This window comes from Lipophrys pholis (assembly GCF_963383615.2).
Source record: "Lipophrys pholis genome assembly, chromosome: 12".
Taxonomy (NCBI): Eukaryota; Metazoa; Chordata; class Actinopteri; order Blenniiformes; family Blenniidae; genus Lipophrys; species Lipophrys pholis.
This window is the reverse complement of record NC_137641.1, coordinates 5,864,105-5,881,221: the sequence shown is the minus strand read 5'-3', so window position 1 is coordinate 5,881,221 and position 17,117 is coordinate 5,864,105. Positions and strand designations below refer to the sequence as shown.

Here is a 17,117-nt window from a genome sequence, read left to right as displayed (position 1 = left end):
ATAAATTAAATAATTGAACACGGACTGTAATAAAACTTATTGCACTTATGTTTTATCCTCAGTCACTAGAGTTGGAGGAGGAGGGTGGAGGAGGAGGGTGGAGGCGGTCGTCTGTCTGCAGCAGCAGTGTTTTCTGAGCACATAACCGAACCGCGAGTGGCTTTTATCAGGATTTACAGCCATCACGTAAAAATATACTGAATTGTATTACGTATCACGTCTGTATAATAATAAAATAAGCAATATAAAATATATACTTTCCTTATTTTGTAACCAGTGGTAAATCATCTCAACTGCAGTTTCTTCTGCATGAGACTTTCCCACAGACTCACTTTGTTGCCGTGTTCATACAGTTTAGTATATTTGTACCTTATAACTGTAAATCCTGATAAAAGCAGCTGGAACAGAACAGGCGTCCCCAGAGACTGGAGACAGACAGTCAGTGTCCTCCTGAGGACGGAATCAGTTTTTACACTGGAACATCCACACTGCAGCTTTACTCACTGTGACCGTCACCTCATGTGTTTCCTCTGGAATCAGACTGATTGGTACACACTTTGTCACTATTGATAATCAATCAGTTCTATCCTCTATCATTGATAATCAATTAGTTCTATCCTCTATCATTAGAAGATGAAAGTTTGACACACGAACATGGTTCTACTGATTCTGCAGTAACGTTCCACTAAAGAAACATCTAGAACTCTGCAGCTTGGCTGTTTCTGATCACGTGGATCAATAGCTTATATTTGAGGATAATAAATGTATTGGATGAATCTGGTTCAATTCTCCACCTCACCATCAGCACCACTGGGTTCCTGGTCTCCAGAATGTGCTGCTCAAGGTTCTAAGTTGTTGTACCGGTACCAACAATCTCCAGCTAAGCTTATTTTTATAGAGCACAAACTTTGAGTGGGAAGTGGCGTACGCATCTTTCAGGACCTGTAGTGCTTCAGTAACCTTTATACATGAGGTCCCTGGTACCTACACCGCCCTTTGAACGTCACGTTATTTATTATTACTGTAATAAATGAAACTTTCAAATCATATATCTATATCTATCTATATCTATCTATATCCATACATACTGTATATATCTATATATATCTATATATAATTACTGTAATAAATGAAACTTTCAAATCATATAGTATCTATCTATCTATCTATCTCTCTCTCTCTCTCTCTCTCTCTCTCTCTCTCTCTCTCTGTATATATAGTATATATAAAAGTATATACAGTGTATTTGCCATTCTGGAGACCTGGTATTTACTTTATGTCTAATGATTTATTTAACTTAGTTCCTGGTTCAAATAAACCTCAAAAACAAGAGAAATAATGTAGAATAAAGAGACCAGTGCCAATAAAAACTAGTGTGTACTTAGTTTACTTCCCTCAGAGTTTCAGCATCTTCAGCTCCTGGAGCTTCAGGATGCAGTTCAGCTGAGCCTCCAGGTCCTGGAGGGGCTGGAAAAGACTCAATAGACTCAAAAGACTCGACACTCGGGTCACTTGGATGAACGACTCATAAACCCTTGAGTCCGTTTCAGGAGTCGGGTTTCTCATCACTACTGTCTATACTCAGACTTTTACCTACAGGTTTAATTGGATGTTTCTTACCCATAATTGGGACTTTTCACTGAAAATAAACGTTTTTCACAGAGAATTCCAAGTTTTCTCTTCAGAATTCTGACTTACTCACAAGTTTATCCAAGTTGTCAGGAGAGTTTTCACTAGTAAAAACCTCAGGGAGACAGAAAACACAGGAATCAGACTGAGAGCCATTTAAAAAGTTTAAGACCATTTTATTACATTCTTCTTGCAAGACGAGACAAAGTCACAGTCCAACCTCTGCATGACTGTCCAGCAGTTTGTCTCACTCTGAAGCCAGACAGCGCCCCCTAAAGGCTGAATTGTTTTGCGTCTGCATTGAAGGACACCAAAAGTAGCACAGAGGTTCTAACAGTACTGACACAGGTCATCCTGGAACACAGACTGAACATTACACATCGTTCTTTATGAGACTAAACAAGATTTCTCTGACAGGTTTTTCCTCTGAATTTGAAGTTAAAAATGACTTTTAACTTTCGTCCACAGAACTTTGACTTGTTACTCAGAGATTCACTGTTTATGCACAGAATCACAATTTCTTTTGTTCAGAATTCTGTTTTTCCTAATAAACCCTGACTTTTTTTTTTTTAATAGATTTGCTTTTCTGAGAAAAAAGTCTTGATTCTTAGATTAAAGTCAGATATTTGTGATTTTTTTTAGATCCAATCCTCTTCTGTAGGGATTAGAAATTATTATATTGGGTGAGATAATTTAGTTTGAATGATTTGGACCCAAATCTTAAACTCTGCTAAAACGTGTGCCCCCCTGGGATTTTGTGGATTCAACTGTTTCAAACATCTGAAAACCATCTCTTTGCTCGGCTTGTGAGCTGATTCTTGCGTGCCAGACCTGGCAACCCTGCAAAGAGGGGCCGGGACCAACCAAAGTGCTCCGAGAGGAAAAAACTCAACAACTTCACAGATTGACACGCCGAGTCGGAGGAGGTCGCCTCGTTTGTGCATTTGGAGGATGAATCTGACCATTTTCCACTCACTTTCTGACGCTGGGAAGTAAAGAAAAGCAGAATTAAAGTCCCGCCATATCTGCGCGCGCCACGCCCGGGGAGCTCCGCCGGCAGCAGAACCCAGCAGAACTCCTCTCCTCTCCGGTCCGTTTGCCAGTTTCCTCTTTCCCGGGAGGAAGAACGAGGTAATACCAACCGCTTTATTTCCCCAAAATGTTGCTTTCTCTGCCGAAAAGCGGTGTTTCTTTGTCTTTCTTCGGGGTTTGACTGACTTTGGGGGGGGGGGGGGGGGCTGGGTGCTGGAGGCCCCGTAATGAGCGTGTGTTTGGGCCGGAAGGTGCCGTGTGACCCGGGAGGGATGACTCTGAGCTCCGTGGGGGCCTGCTGCCTCAGCCCGGAGGCCAAGGAGGCTCGCAGGATCAACGATGAGATCGAGAGGCAGCTCCGCCGGGACAAGAGGGACTCCCGGAGGGAGTACAAGCTCCTGCTGCTGGGTGAGAAACACACGGACGCAGATTTGTCCGTAACACCACACGTCCTGTGTCACAAGTGTTGTGACAAATTCATTAGAGATACTCAAATACTAATCATCATCGAATTCAGCCTTAAAATGTTTTTCAGTTAAAAGAAATTAATTTACATCAACGCTCCATTTACCTGGATGAAAAAACACAGAAAACAATGTGTTTCCACTTAATACATAGTTTTTTGTGTTTTTTCATCTTTTTCCTCGGAAACACTGTAAACAATGTAGTTAGCATGCCGGGCCACAAGTTGGCGCTGTTTGTTTTTATAACAGAACCACGAACACGTCAAATCCCTTATTTACCACACACAACAATTATACGTAGTGAAATGTTTAAGTACCTGTACCACACCGAAACAACAGTTTTTATGGAATGGAAGAATAAAAATAAAAATGTAGAACACATATAATGAAAATAGCACACTATATGACATTAATAATAATGATAGAAAATTAAAGCACATGAAAGATAAAAGATAAATAAATATGGGTCTAAACCGATATTCACCAGTGTGTCTCTGTCATATTTGATACGACCAGAACGTGCCATGGTGAAAACCGTATAAAAGGATAAATAAAAAGTTTACGTAACAATAAAAAAAAGTTGCGTGTAGAAAACAATGCGCTATCAATATTAGTGTTGGTCGTGTGTCCATAAGAATCATCAGAAATATTTCAGCACGCGATGTCACTTTTATAAAATATTCTAAAACTCCTGATTCTTAACTTAATATTCAGGCCTCGCTTATACACGACAACACTTCAATGAAAATGCTTAATTTTTGCCGTTTCATGTTTAGATGCAACGTTTTGAAAATAATGTAGTTAGCAGGCCAAGCCACTAGTGGGTGCTGCTGTTTGTTTTTTGTAATGAAAGCACACACACATGCAGCAGAGAACAATATAAACATTAAAAATGGGAGTACATGAACATTTGTTATGTTGGTGACTGTCAAAATAAAAGTACCAAGTCCAGGAATATGGGCTGGGAGGGAGTCAAGACCCCAAGGAGGAAACTTTGTTTATATTGTCTGTCTACTGAGCATGTGCAGAACTACTCGTCATTCTGGCCATGGTGCACATGACCAGTAACAACGTTTCAGAAAAGTTGCGTTTTCCCTTAATGGAATCGGATTGTTTTCAAAAGTTACACCCTCAAAAAAAGATGTTTTTAGTGTCTCCGACCCAGCGGGTCCCGAGTCGACACCTCGCTGTGAAGTTGTGTGTGTTTGCGTCCAGGAACTGGTGAGAGCGGGAAGAGCACCTTCATCAAGCAGATGAGGATCATTCACGGCCGCGGATACTCAGACGAGGACAAGAGGGGCTTCACCCGCCTGGTGTTCCAGAACATCTTCACGGCCATGCAGGCCATGATCCAGGCCATGAGCGCGCTGCAGATCCCTTACAAGTACGAATGCAACAAGGTAGGCCAGACCGCCGTCTCATCACGTGAGCCAGGGTTCTGACGGAGCCTGTGGTCCGTGCTTACCGTTCTCTCCGAGTGGCGCACTTCTGGGAATTCCCCACAGTCTTTAGGGTTGCAAACCTGCTGCCAGACTGTGAGCGCCCGAGGACAAGCGGCATGCTGCGTGCTTGAAGTTAAAGGTACCTCGCCAGGCGTGTGCAGGCAGGTACAGGTCCAGAGCAGGAGACGAAGGGAGACGGAGGAATGTCCCGTCAAACACAGAGGAATCCAGCGGAGGAATCTAATCCAACGGTGGAATCTAATCCAACGGTGGAATCTAATCCAACGGTGGAATCTAATCCAACGTTGGAATCTAATCCAACGGTGGAATCTAATCCAACGGTGGAATCTAATCCATTGGAGGTAATCTAATCCAACGGTGGAATCTAATCCAACGGTGGAATCTAATCCAACGGTGGAATCTAATCCAGTGGAGGAATCTAAACCAATGGAGGAATCTAATCAAGCGGAGGAATCTAATCCATGGGCAGAATCCAGCGAAGGAATCCAGTGCCATCGCACCAATGGCAGGAAGTGATCAATCACACTCAGCTGCTGGCGCACACCACAAAGTGAACCTCCAGGTGAAGATGATGAAAACCTCGATACAGTCAGCAGAGACTGGCTCACCATTTACCTGGAGTCGTTGAAAACACAACTTTCTGAAGCAGACCAATGTTTGTGTGTGCTGTAAACTGTGTGCTGTAAACTTTTATGCTACCGTAAAGCGTGTGCTGCCGTAAACTGTGTGCAGCCGTAAACTGGGTGCTGTGGTATTGGTGGCAGTTTTATTAGTACGCCTACTCATGCCGGGTATCGAACCAATACCCGATACTGGTATCGGTGCATCCCTAATTTTGTCCCTTTTTTTTTTTTTTTTTGCAAAAAGCACTCCATTCTTTATTAATGGCTACGTCACATTAACTCCTTCCTAGCGCACTTTTTAAAGTATTGAGCCCTGTGAGTGAAAACGCAAAACGTTTCAGGTGTTTTGGTCGTGCGTTTACACGTGCTCGGAACCACTGAAAATGCACACTTTTTGAAAACTTCTCCCACGGTGGAACTTTTCAAGAATGCTCCATCTTAGAGTAAATGTGGAGAAAATGCAACTTTTCAAAAATGCTCTATATCCAAGAAAACCGGGGGGAAGAGCAACTTTTTGAAAAGCTCCATTTCAGTGAAAACAGGGAGAAAAGGTTATTTTCAAAATAAACCACATCCGTGGAAAAATGTTTTTGGGGGGGAGTGACTTTTTGAAAACACTCCATCTCTGTGGAATTGGGTGGATGCAACTTCTACATGGAAACAGGTAGGGAAATGCAACTTTTTGATAATGATCTCCAGGGAAGCGTGTTGTTCTCATGACAAAATCAAACAGCACCAACTTGTAGCCTGCCTTCCCACTACATCATTTTCTGCCGTTTCTGTGTAAATGCAAAACTTTTCTGAAACGAAAACACAAAACGATGTGTTTTCTCTTAAAAGTTGTTTGTGTATGTTTTGGTTCTGCGGGAGGAAAGTGAACGACTTTCAAGTGAAATGCAGAAGTTGTTTTTCTCTGTCTGCAATCAAACCGTCAAACTTTCGCTGTGAGGCAAGAGTGCTAACTGCCGTATCATGAAAACAGTAAATCAGAGGGGGAATAAAAAAAAAACCGCCAAGCAGCTTTTTGACAGTATTGACATGAATTGTTGGCCTCGGTGATGTAACCCTATTTACAGTACTTCTCTGTAATAAAAGCGTGTCATAACACGGGAAGTGGTCACATGGCTGTTGCTCATGGACCTTGGTGTCATGGCAGTTTTACTGGAAACCACCCAGACGCCAAACACAGCAGCGCGTCCACCAAGCCGGATCTGTCTCCTGAACAAAACTTGCCGGAGTTTCATTCAGCAGGAGCCCGAGAGTAAACACACTATAATAGTTCACCCATAAATGGTTATTAACGTGCTGCAGCAGGTGCGGGAGTGTTCTCTGGCCGAGCCTGTGCACCGTGGGGCCATAGTGCAGGCAGGGAACTATTTATTATTAATCAGCGGCAGTACGGCAGCGAGGGTGAGACGGAGGTGAAGATTACTGAGAAGGCCGGATGTCACTTTGCAAGTGTAGGATGACGCAGCAGGTTTTGTACCTTTAGCGTTTTGGGTCAATGGCAAAACATCAAGAGCAGCCGCTGGATATTTATAGACTGGACGACAGAAAGGAGAAACAAGAAGGAAAGAAGTCCTCATTGATGTATTGACAAGCCGTAATCACCCTTCGCCAACACAAGTGGTCCGAGAAGTTTTTCGGTTGCATGTATTTGTTTATTTATATAATGGTTTGTTTGTATTTTACCAACTTTTTGCAAAAACTACTCACTGGAATTCCATGAAATCTTCAGGGATGACTTGTCTTCATCAAGATCCATCCCTCCATCTTATCCGTTTCCGGGTGGTGGGGGTGGCAGTTTGAGCACCGTCACCCAGATCACATTGCACCAATTAAGAACCTCTCCTGCAGGTGGAGAGCCCACAGGAAGGTGGCGCCCGGCGTGGGACATGAACCCTCTACCTTGAGATTGAGAGTCTCATGCTTTACCTACTGAGCCAGCCGGGGGCTCCCATCGTCAAGAACCAATTCATTACATTTTGGGAAGTTAGGGGCTCACTGTTTCTGAATAAATCCTGAAAAACTGTCCCATACAAAGTGAATGAGAGAGGCACCTCATGGAGATCAAAGGAGATCAGCGTCTGTTGCCATGGAGACGTGCTGTGCTCAATGTTTTACACGGGGATTTTCCACCAAAAGAACCAGCTTCTAGTTCTGGTCCAGGGTCAGCCTTAGCACCAGTTCTTTGTCTTTCCACTGCCAAAGCCCCGGCCAGACAAGGGCTACACTGCTGCTATGTTGCTGGACCAGACCGGGACCAGACTGGGGCCCGACGCGTCATCAGCTGGGGGTGGAGTTATCTCTGGAGTTATCGCTACCTACAAGGTGGAAGCGAGGTTGAACCGGCTTTCTGAAAAGTACAGCGAACACGGAGCCCGAGAGTGGTTACAGAGTAAAAATAAAAATGATGCGTGGGAACGATATAATAAGTCGCTCCCTGAAGTTAATAATACGAGGGAACAGGATTATTTAATTCGCGGAGCCGTGGCTCTCAAGATGCTGCAGAGCTCCTCCTGTCAGTCAGCTACGTTGGATAGAATTTATAAACATTTACGTCGGATGAACATGATTAGAACTAACGTCACGTCCAGGTCTTGTTTCACATTCTGACCGCAGGCTGAGGAGCTGCATCCGTTGAGCAATGCAGTGTGAGGCTGCAGGGGGCGCTCCGCTCCGAGACGCTCCCATATTATTTTCTAACCCACAGAACTTCTTTATAATGAATACTTTGGTTCATCAGTAACTACTAAACAAACTACAAACTACTGTAAATGAAAGCTTGGAGTTTTTGGCCTTTTAATGGCTTCATGTGAAAGAGAACTTTAATCAGAGTGTTTACGTAGGTTGCCATGGAAACGGCTGTAGAGCAGCGTTCTATCATTCTACATCTCCATTCCTCCATGTTGAAGCTTTTGATTCAGACACATCCAGAAATAAAGTGAAAGGAGCAGAAAGTCACTAATGAATGCTGAAATGTTGAAACATAAGACCCAAGATCATTCACGTTATTATAATTTTATTATTATTATTATTATTAATATCCGGACTAAAACAAGACGGACGTGATAAAACCCCAACAGAGCGACGAGGAGACTCAATGATTTCATCTGAGGTTCAGGTCAGACTAGATGGAGCGACCCGGAACAAACTACGGTTCCAGTCCGTCTCCTGGTTCCTGGATGAGCGCCGTCAGTGAGAAATTGAAATCAGTGACGTATCACGCTTTGGAGTGACGCAGTGACGTGGCTCTACTGGCTCCGTTAAAGGAGGAAAAAGAACCGGTTCTTTAGCTCATTTCAGAACCGGCACTGAACTAGAACCTGGTTCCTGTTGGTGGACAAGCCCTAAGTGATGTAGCTTGCTGACCTAACTAATTAGCAGCGATATGAGCTAACGGCTAACATGCTCGCGATGCTAACTCAGTTCTGCAAACAAATGTGGCGTTGGAGAAGATCTGCGCTCTACCGAGTGCAGCTCTATTTAAATTAATTGTTAACCCCATAGAATACAGTGACAGATTACATTAACATATAGTCTCATTTCCACTGTGCCGGCACGGTACGATACAGGTTTTTGTGCGTATCCACTGCCGGAAGTCGTGGATAGTACCGAAAGTACAGTACCCAATTATTCCTATTGTTCATAACCCTTCTGCTGAGGTACCGAGCACATCGGTACGGTCTCATCAGGTGGAGCAACAACGCAGCCGTCTGCTGATTGGTTGTGACGATCCACTGGGTTTATTATTATTACACTGCCCCCTGGTGTTCTGACAGGGTGCAGACGCTCCTCTCAGTAACCACAGAGGAGGAGATTCATCGGGAGTTGGACGCTGCTGTTTGGAATGAGAAAGATTCCTGAGAACGAAGGCTCACGACTTTGTTCTGCGCTGGTCCCACAATGTTTACTGTCGCGTAATGACATCACATACCTGCGTCGTTACATAGCGTCCACAACCCCGCCTACATTTTACATTTTAAACGTACTGTCTGCGGTGGAACAACACAAGGGTTGGACCTGGTAAGCTCTGCCAAACTTCTAGAGCACTTTTCCACCGCTAAGCACTCCCCAAAGCTTTACACTGTTCGTCACATTCACCCATTCACACACACACACACACACACACACACACACACACACACACACACACACACACACACACACACACACACACACACACACACACACACACACACACACCACTGGGTCGGCTACCATGCAAGGTGCTCAATCCATCCACTGGAAGTAGTTTGAGGTTCAGTGTCTTGCTCAGGGACACTTTGACAGGTGGAGCAGGGAATTGAACATGTAACCTCCCGATCTACCAACCGAGCCACAGCCGCTGTGTCGTGTCTTGTTGTACTGTGTAGTAGAAACAAGTGAAAAGGGTGAATTGGAGCCTCTTGTGGGTCGGTTTTGTCCCTTGGGCCTGAAGTTGGACCCCCTAATGTAGCTGGATGAAATCACTCGGTAAACCCACTGACTCACTTCTGCTCTCTGCTACTTCCTCTCCGATCAGTCGTTCATCGCGGCGCGTCAAGTTGAGCTCACGTTCCTATAAAACGACTGTATTTGCGCCCGAACGGGTCGTCACGAACGTCTGCGTCGCTCTTTGTTTCCAGGCCAATGCCAGCATCATCTCCCGGGTGGACGTGGAGCGAGTCACGGCGTTGAAAAAGCCTCATGTGGATGCGTTGAGGAGCCTGTGGAGCGACCCAGGGATCCAAGAGTGTTACACCCGGAAGAGGGAATACCAGCTCTCCGACTCCACCAAGTAGTGAGTGCAAACAGACACCGATAGTTTCCATCGCCTCATCTGCCCGTGGTCTCTTTAATGCACTCATCGATGTCGAGGTTCAATAGTTATTCCATTTAAAGTTGTTGACAAAAGCCTCTAAAAGCAAAGGAACGCTTCTAAATTCCCAATTAATAATTAATTGTCGTGACGTGGCTGAAACTGAAGCCTCGGTGGAGTGAATGTTTTACAGTAAATCTGTATCCTAAATCCGTCCGTCTTCCCACTGTCAGCTACCTGAATGATCTGGAGCGCATCGCCGAGCCGGGTTTTCTGCCGACGCAGCAGGACGTCCTGAGGGTCCGGGTTCCCACCACGGGCATCCTGGAGTACACCTTCGACCTGGAGAGTGTGGTGTTCAGGTGAGAGGTTGTTCCACACGAAGAGCCACACGTCTGACTCATCCTAGGTTTAGAGCTGATAAGACTTGCAGAGTCAATCAAAAAGACAAAAGTTCTGAAGGCGGGGGTGGATGTACTCAGTGGACCAGTCGGGTGGAGCAAGAGGATGTGATGTAGAGCGCAGTGCATTTTGGGTAATAGTTATACAACGCTAACAGCGCAGATCTGAAAAGAGCAAAGACTGAAGGCTTTTTCTGGCTTTTGTTTGTGGCTACCTGTTAGCCTGCTAAAGGGGCGGGATTTCCACCTTCGGCCTGGACCAATCAGTGAGAGGTGTTTCTTGTTTGTCTTGCCTTTCTTCCTCTCTGGTCAGTGTTGGTTTTGGGCGACAGCGCCCCCACGCCAGCAGCTGTTGTAATTGTGTGACATTTCCCGGGTGGTTTGATCCGCTCTCAAACGTCCAGTGTGAACACAAACCAAACTAAATGAATGGGTGAAAAGCGTGGCACTCCTTTTGCATGTGTGCGGGGAAAACGACCAACAGCACCTACTGTGGACCAACGTGCAAACTACACTGTTTCTGCGGCAAAATATTTCTGCTGTTTTTTCAGAACCTTGCCTTGTAGACTTGAAACCTTTTTCAAAAACAATGCGTTTTCACTTGAAGCGTTGTCGTGCTCAGAGTGTTAAACATGATCGTGTCACCTAAAGCCCAATGAAAGTTCACCCACCTCAGGAGAAATCTACCTGAATGTTCGGCTGAAGACGTCCTGCAGTTATCTGTTGTCCGCTGGCCGTGAGCTCACGATCTCATTCAGCACATTTCCAGTGTTTCATCTAAAGATTTGTCTCAAACCGTTGGTCATGGTGATTTGAAGAATTACTGTTTAGAACCTCTAGACGGCATGAAGCAGGTTGGTAGAGTGAGATTAGACACTGTTTGGTTCTTTGGTGAAACGGTGGAAAGGAAAAACGGGGACAAACCGGCAGAACCAGAGTCAGAGGTGGAAAAGGCATGTCCAGACCCCCAGCTTCCTACGGCCTCTAATCTGATGTAGTTATCATACCCACATCTCCTGTCACATCAACACCACCCAGGAATTAAAGAAGTTATTTAATCTGCTTGAAGTGGTCGGGTAATCACATTCCTTCATAGTGTGTGTGTGTGTGTGTGTGTGTGTGTGTGTGTGTGTGTGTGTGTGTGTGTGTGTGTGTGTGTGTGTGTGTGTGTGTGTGTGTGTGTGTGTGTGTGTGTGTGTGTGTGTGTGTGTGTGTGTGTGTGTGTGTGTGTAGGATGGTGGATGTGGGCGGCCAGCGATCGGAGAGGAGGAAGTGGATCCACTGCTTCGAGAACATCACCTCCATCATGTTCCTGGTGGCGCTCAGCGAGTACGACCAGGTCCTGTTCGAGTCGATCACCGAGGTGAGGAGCGGGCCGGGGACTTTACTGACACCAGTATCAGGTCCCATACTGCCAGAAGCTGTGGAGGCTGTACGGCCTTCTGGGGCCTTTACTGTAAATTCCTGACGTTTTACTGCACCTGAGTATAAGCTCCCCCCACCAAATTTGAAGAGAAAACAAAGAAAGGTCTGAATAACGTGATGCACCTGAACGCATCATCCATGTATTGGTGGTATGAAGCTCATTAACCTGTAAAATCCCACAGATTAGCCTCGTCGTTGTTTGAGCCGCGGGGCTCAGAGCGTTTGGAAAAGTAGCGGCTTATAGTCTGGATATTACAGTAGTTTTAATGGCCTTTAATAAGTACTTGTATTGGTACTCTGTATTGTGAGCTAAAGCTCAGTACTCACACTTGTACTCGTCCTTTACAAAAAGTATCAGTGCATCTGTAGTTTAAACACCGTGTGCTGGACTGGACGTCTCGTAGGGCTAATAAAAAGACTGAGATCCACACAAAGGGACATTGTTTACTCTGTTTAAAGCCAAAACCTGTTCCCTGGAAATGATGACCTAGATTTCTGGAGTCCAGCACTCTGGTTTGTCTCTCTCTCGCTCTCTCTCTCTCTCTCTCTCTCTCTCTCTCTCTCTCTCTCTCTCTCTCTCTGATCAACCTCCTCCTCTGACACTCCCCTCTCTGGCAGTGAGCCTCCTCCACCTGCAGGGGGAGCTCTTTAGTCGCTCTGTTCAGGAGCTCCTGGCTTGTTTACTTGATGAGATTACAGCCAATTGAATTTGCTCTTACAGTAACAATCAGACCTGAAGCTCTGCTGTGTCACAATATGTCCCTTTACATTCCTGCTCACATGGTGGTGTGGTTTTCTCTCCCCCCTCTCTCGTCCTCTCTCTCTTTCTCTCTCGTCCTCCCCTCTCTTGTCCTCTCTCCCTCGCCCCCTCTCGTCCTCTCTTTCTCTCTCATCCTCCCCTCTCTCATCCTCTTTCTCTCTCGCCCCCTTCTCTCTCTCTTCCTCTGTCTCGCCCCCCTCTCTCTCTCGTCCCCCCCTCGTCCTCTCTTGCTCTCGTCCTTTCTCTCTCGTCCTCTCTCGCCCCCATCTCTCTCTCGTCCTGTCTGTCTCCCTCTCTCTCGTCTTCCCTCTCTCTCTCTCTTCCTCTCTCTCTCCCTCTCTCTCTCTCTTTCTCTCGTCCTCCACTCTCTCATTCTCGTCCTTTCCCTCTCGTCCTCTCTCTCTCTCTCCCCCTCTCTCTCTCTTTTTCTGTCGTCCTCCCCTCTCTCGTCCCCCCTTTCTCTCATCCTCTCTATTTCGTCCTCTCTCTCTCTTTGTCTCTCTCTCTCTCCCCCCCTCTCTCTCTTCCTCTCTCTCCCCCCTCTCTTTCTCATCCTCTCTCTCTCGCCCCCTCTCTCGTCCTCTCTCGTTCTTGTTCTCTCTCTCTCGTCCTTTCTCTCTCGTCCTCTTCCCCCCCACTCCCCCCCTCTCTTTCTCTCTTGTCCTCTCTCTTTCTCTCTCTCTCTTGTCCTCTCTCTCTCGTCCCCCCCCCCCCCCCCACTGTCGTCCTCTGCAGAACCGCATGGAGGAAAGCATGGCCTTGTTCAAGACCATCATCACATACAAGTGGTTCAAAAAGTCCTCCATCATCCTGTTCCTCAACAAGATCGACCTGCTGGAGGAGAAAATCCTGTACTCACATTTGGTGGATTACTTCCCCGAGTACGATGGTAAGGAGAAGCTGTTTGCTGCAACATGTTGTTGTTTATTTCTTCATCGACGCGTCTCCTTCAAGTTGACATAATGTGTGTATCCTTAAGGGGAAAAAAACTCACATTTCTTCCCCCTACAGTTGAAAAGTGAAGCATTAATACATGCGTTAGTCCTCATCATGACACCAGAATATGAAATATTCTGCCTTTCTGAGCAGAATCTGCATGTTCTTCCTGTGCATGTGTGTCGTTTTTCTGGGAATATAATTGGTCAGAATAACACACGGGAGTAAACTGTGATGACGGACTTCATGAAGCAGAATATTTGAATTTAGTGAGACGCTAAGATGACGCTCACGATGATAATTGTCTCCTGTCATTAAATACTAAAACACAAGCTACAAGTTGGATAAAACCCAAATTACAGAGTGAAGAAGAAAAGACACGAGGCAGGATTAAAGTGCAAATTGGTGTGTGTGTGTGTGTGTGTGTGTGTGTGTGTGTGTGTGTGTGTGTGTGTGTGTGTGTGTGTGTGTGTGTGTGTGTGTGTGTGTGTGTGTGTGTGTGTGTGTGTGTGTGTGTGTGTGTGTGTGTGTGTGTGTGTGTGTGTGTGTGTGTGTGTGTGTGTGTGTGTGTGTGTGTATGCGTGTGTGTGTGTGTGTGCGTGCCGCTCCCGCTTATCCATTGTAAATTAAGTTTTCTAAAGAGAGCATTCCAGACAGAATGATAGTTGTACTGCAATACTGGACACCAATCAGCCATAACATTATGACCACCATCATTGATACATTGAACAGCAGGAGCCTCAATGATCCTCGGTTTCGACCCTCGTCGCCAGTGTTGGCAGCGGGCACGCACGAGAGCAGGAGCGATGTCCACGGTTTGGAGATTCTTTAATGTTAATGAGAATGACCAAAGTAAGACACTCCAATTACTTTCTGACAAAATATAAAGAGGAGGAGAAAGATAGTTGGTACAGCAACGTGATCGCCAGCAGAGTTCGCCCGATGTCGCTCATTAGCTCAACTGCCCAGCACGTGCTACGTGCTAAAGAGATTTGGGGCTCGCATGCCAGCGATGCTACATGCTAAAGCTGAATAAAGTCTGACTGATGAGCCCACTAACAGCGTGGAGCAGCTCGGGCCTCCATCCACATCTCCCATAGTGCATTGCGTGGGTCGATGCTACACACTGCGCTATGGGAACTGTTGGAGGTGCGCATAGCGTCCGCGTACCATTTGCGTATGGAGTTGGCTTAATGGCATTTGATAAGTACTCATATTGGTACTTGGTATTGGTAAGCAGCTAAAGGTTAGTACTACAGAGAACTGCTGTCGGTGCATCCCTACTTCGTGACTCAATCATTTTCCTGCTCCCAGCACTGATTTTAACCAAATGAATTTCAGCCACCAACAGATAACAGACACACCGTCTTGTATTTCTGACATCAGGATGTTATGGCTGATTAGTGTAAACCGGGCATGAAGCAGTCGGCTGTGCTTTTCCTTCCCTTAAACACATCCTGCCATCGTCTCACACAGGCCCTCAGAGGGACGCCAAAGCAGGGCAGAAATTCATCCTGGACATGTTCGTGGGTCTGAATCCCAACGAGAAAAAGATCATCTACTCCCACTTCACGTGCGCCACGGACACGGACAACATTCAGTACGTCTTCTGCGCAGTGAAGGACCACATCCTGCAGATCAACCTGGAAGTCTACAACTTGGTCTAAAGTTGGTTTGCCTGTCTAATCCAATCGGCTGGCGGCCGGGGGAGAGAAGCACCGCGGTGGTTCAGTTTGTTCACGCCGCCGCCGCCGGAGTCGATAGTCCAAAAACGGGAAATTGAGAAGCTGCAGAGGTTTTTGTCAAATGACCGCATTACTGCTGTATTTCAGAACTTCTTGTTAGGCTCTTTGAAAACGGGACATTGGCAGCCATTACGAAGCGTGACCTGACAGTTAAAGTGCCGCCTCAGTTAGGAGTCTTATTATCGCATGCGCTCTGATTGTACCCGCCGCTTTTTTCAGGCGCAACATTGTAAATGCACACGGGTGGATTAAGAAAGAGAGAAAGAAAGAAAAAAAAAGTGTTTGAATGGCCTGAAAAGCCTCAGAGGACTTGTAATGTACTAGATCTCTCCTTCAGGGAATCAGTGGAAGCTATTGTAGACCAGCTGCAATGCAGCAGCTCGCATCACTAACCTCAGTGACTTCATTGTTTTATTGGTTTGGAGAACTCGGAGGCGGCGGTGGTCACAGTGTGGGTGGACGAGCATCATTTATTCCCCCCACAGCTCCTACACTCCACCCGGAGCAGTCACAGCAGCTTTACTCCCTAATGTCGTTCAGATTATAACGTCTTATTAACAACTATCGGGATCCATTTACATTCAAAAGCAAAATCTAGTTGATATAATCAGGAGCCATCAAAACTGCTATTTTCTGATTGGATTTTAGATTATTTGTTGCACTTTCTTTTTTAGTTCTTGTTGCAGGTCATGCGATGTATACATGAAAATATATTGATGCATACCATCTGCAACCACTAGGTGTCACTACGACCACTGATTGCTGCTACAATACCTTCTGAAACACCATCATCACTACTGAATGACGAGCACATTAATAATTATGAGTTTAGTGTACGACTGGAAGAAAGCAAGGAAGCTGTTGGCATTAAAAAAAAACAAAAAAAAAACTATATATATATACTAAGGAAGTGAAGTGTGCTCTACAATTGTCCACTGCTGATATACGGTAACAAATTCCCAGATGAGTTTCCAGAAGGCTGAGGATTATCAACTCATCTTAAAAAAAATTATTTTTATATATTCACCTGGGAACATGAATGTCTTATACACTGCACAGCCAAGGCTCCGTTCACACAACTTTTTTTGCGTTTTAAGAAAAGTCTCAACGACAAGCGACAACGTTTTGAAAATGCTGTTTCCACAGAAATGCTGAAAATGGTGTAGTTATCATACCAGGCCACTAGAGGGTGGTGTTAGTTTTAGTACTGAAAGCACACACACAGCAGAGAACAATGAGCTCTAAACATGAACACTGGGAGGACACGGACATTCTAGAGCAGTGGTCCCCAACCTTTTTATCACCACGGACCGGTCAACGCTTGATAATTTTACCGCGGCCCGGGGGGGGGGGGGGGGTGCCAGTTTGAACCGTCAGCCGAACACTCGCTGACTCTGGTCGCTATGTTAACGTTTCCAAATCTGATACAGATACACCACAAAAACGAACATAGACTGAAAGAAAATTTTAACTCACCATAACGCCAAATCTCGAGCAGTGGATCATCGCACAAAGAACGAGTGGGAGAAGCGTTTCGACGGTCACCATTCGACTAAAAGCAGTAACGCTAGCAGAAGAAATGAAAATTGAACATTTCCGCTGGACATCGGTGTGAACCGGCCGTTCAAAGTAAGGTTAAACTTTGGCGCTCAAGTGACTGAGACGTAACCGAGAGAATCCGGTCATTTTTCAAAATAAAAGATCGTTTAGACACAGATGATACGTAAAACGGAAGTACTTATTTATTTCTTGTGCGGCCCGGTACCAATTGATCCACGGACCGGTACCGGTCCGCGGCCCGGGGGTTGGGGACCACTGTTCTAGAGGACAGACCACCA

The 17,117-nt window shown here is 45.6% G+C and overlaps 1 protein-coding gene across 2 annotated transcripts; it reads left to right on the top strand.

The window, feature by feature from the left end:
- Positions 1–2,451: 2,451 nt before the first annotated feature.
- Positions 2,452–16,580, top strand: LOC308117433 (guanine nucleotide-binding protein G(q) subunit alpha-like; the record flags this gene model as incomplete). 2 transcript variants are annotated; one of them, XM_080476304.1, is made up of 8 exons in its annotated part: positions 2,452–2,760; positions 2,913–3,069; positions 4,341–4,525; positions 9,840–9,994; positions 10,246–10,374; positions 11,647–11,776; positions 13,334–13,487; positions 15,011–16,580. In XM_080476304.1, 7 exons carry the CDS (start codon positions 2,934–2,936, stop codon positions 15,199–15,201), a joined length of 1,080 nt encoding a protein of 359 aa, XP_080332430.1. In that variant the 3' UTR covers positions 15,202–16,580. The 2 variants fall into 2 exon arrangements, with proteins under 2 accessions (XP_080332430.1, XP_080332429.1); XM_080476303.1 differs by lacking the exon at positions 2,452–2,760 and having other exon boundaries at positions 2,889–3,069; positions 15,011–16,148.
- Positions 16,581–17,117: the final 537 nt, after the last annotated feature.